The sequence below is a fragment of the Seriola lalandi genome, unplaced genomic scaffold (assembly GCF_002814215.2).
Source record: "Seriola lalandi dorsalis isolate HSWRI2012SDOR001 ecotype SW California unplaced genomic scaffold, Sedor1 jcf7180002054826, whole genome shotgun sequence".
Taxonomy (NCBI): domain Eukaryota; kingdom Metazoa; phylum Chordata; class Actinopteri; order Carangiformes; family Carangidae; genus Seriola; species Seriola lalandi.
In genome coordinates, this window is record NW_019525379.1 from 6,123 (window position 1) to 8,114 (window position 1,992).

Sequence of the window (1,992 nt, forward strand, 5' to 3'; positions counted from 1 at the left end):
GAGGGGGGGAGTGGGAAAGATATTTATCAAGGCAGATGCCAAAATGCAAAACCTGGTTATTTTCCATATTGAGAATAAAGATCTGAATTAAAGTCACTTGGGTTCACACAAGGTGCAGAAAGCAAATGGAGTAAAAAAAACGGTTGGAAATTTATAACTGAAATGTTTCTCTGGACCCTGTTGGTCACATTAATATCTGTTTGGATTCTGTGACCTTTGACCCTTCGAGTTCACAGGCTGGAGACTCAGACTCACATCAACTCTGCTGCCGCTGCGCTGACGGCTGCTCTGAGACGACTGCAACAACATGAGGATCTATAACACACACACACACACACACACACACACACACACACACACACACACACAGAAGAGAAACATGTGTCAGCATCTGTACTGATTAGTTTGGCTGATCTGAGGTCAGGCTCGGAGCACACAGACTGAAGTTGACTCTGCAGGACGGATCCTGGGTAAGAGGATCAGTGGGCTCTGTTCCCACGACCCGGCCGCTCTAACACCTTCTGTTCCTGGAAACAACAGCAGCTGATCAGATTAGCTGAGCTACAGGACTCTGACACATGAGCCCAGTCAGACCAGCTGGAGCGAGCTGGGTGTTCATTTCTTACTGACCTTGGAGTTGAGCGCACACTGCAGCGGCGACTCTTTGCTCTTGTTGGGGATGTCGGTGACGGCTCCGTTCTCCAGCAGCACCTGGATGATTCCCTCGTAGCCCCATCGAGCCGCCATGTGCAGCGCCGTGTCGCCTTTGTCGTTCTGCAGGTCCAGACGGCACGTTTGGACGTCGTAGTACACCAAGGCCTTCACACACTGACGCACAACACACACACACACACACCGTCATCACCAGGAATCATCTGAGGAGTGACTTTGATTAATTGATTACTTGCTTCATCTATAAAAGCAAAGAATGAGAGATCACCACAAGTTACAAAACCAGTTACAAAATGAAAAACAATTATAAATCCAAGTGTAAGGATGTGAAAAACAGAAAAGCAGGAAATCGTCACATTTCAGAAGCTGCAAACATCAAATATTTGGTCATTTAAATAATCAGTGTGTTCAGAAAATTGTCCATTTGATCCATAACCTGAATAAATCAGGTGAGGGGACTGAGCAGCTTTCTGGTTCAGAGTCTGACTTACGTCCTCGTGCCCGTACATGCAGGCGAGGTGCAGCGGCGTGTTGCCGTTGTTGTCCTGAGCGTCCGTGTTGGCCTTGTAGTGCAGCAGCAGCAGCTGGTGGACAGGAAGCACGTCATCAGGAATCTTAATTAACCTGAATGTAACTTTATTCATCTTTCTTCACATACTGATGCAGCAGAAGCAAGAGATATAGTTTTATTACACACAGCCTGGCGCCTACATTACCCACAATGCAACCTATGATAAATGGGGTGTGTGACATCACACAGCTTCACACTTCAGGCTTCGTGCTACTGTTTTCACACATGTAGTAATACTCACCAACACGTGTAAATACTGTGATTTGGGACTTTTATTACTATTATTATTATTATTATTATTATATTGATTTATACACTCTCACTGTAAAATATATCACCCTATATATTTCTGTATGAATCACTTTAACTGCTGATGACACTTTAGCTCCTGTGCTACATACAGTATCTGTTATAATGTCACTTTTTATCAGTGATTAACCAACATTTATTACTGTATAATCTACTTTATTTATTATTATATACTGCACTTATGATATGATAATTTTATCATATCACTCCACTGTGTTACTTTTCTCAGTGATAAGAGGAACTACTCTACGCTGGGAGTCAAGTTACTGCACATTAAACACACTTTTGTATGGAGGAAATACTGTATACAACTTTATAATTAATAAATATAGAAATAATGAATAATAAATTTGATTTATGTTTTTGGTTTGTTTTTCTTTCATGTAGACACACACAGACAAACACTGTGCTGTAGGAGTGTGAATGTGTGTGTGTGTGTT

At 42.3% G+C, this 1,992-nt stretch overlaps 1 protein-coding gene across 1 annotated transcript in view; it reads right to left on the reverse strand.

Annotated features, from left to right (window-relative positions):
- ankrd27 (ankyrin repeat domain 27 (VPS9 domain)) overlaps window positions 1–1,992 on the reverse strand; it is a 15,357-nt gene that overhangs the window by 1,482 nt on the left and 11,883 nt on the right. The window contains 3 exon segments of the mRNA XM_087179354.1: window positions 197–315; window positions 631–828; window positions 1,164–1,316. Coding sequence (XP_087035480.1) covers window positions 197–315; window positions 631–828; window positions 1,164–1,316 — 470 coding nt within the window.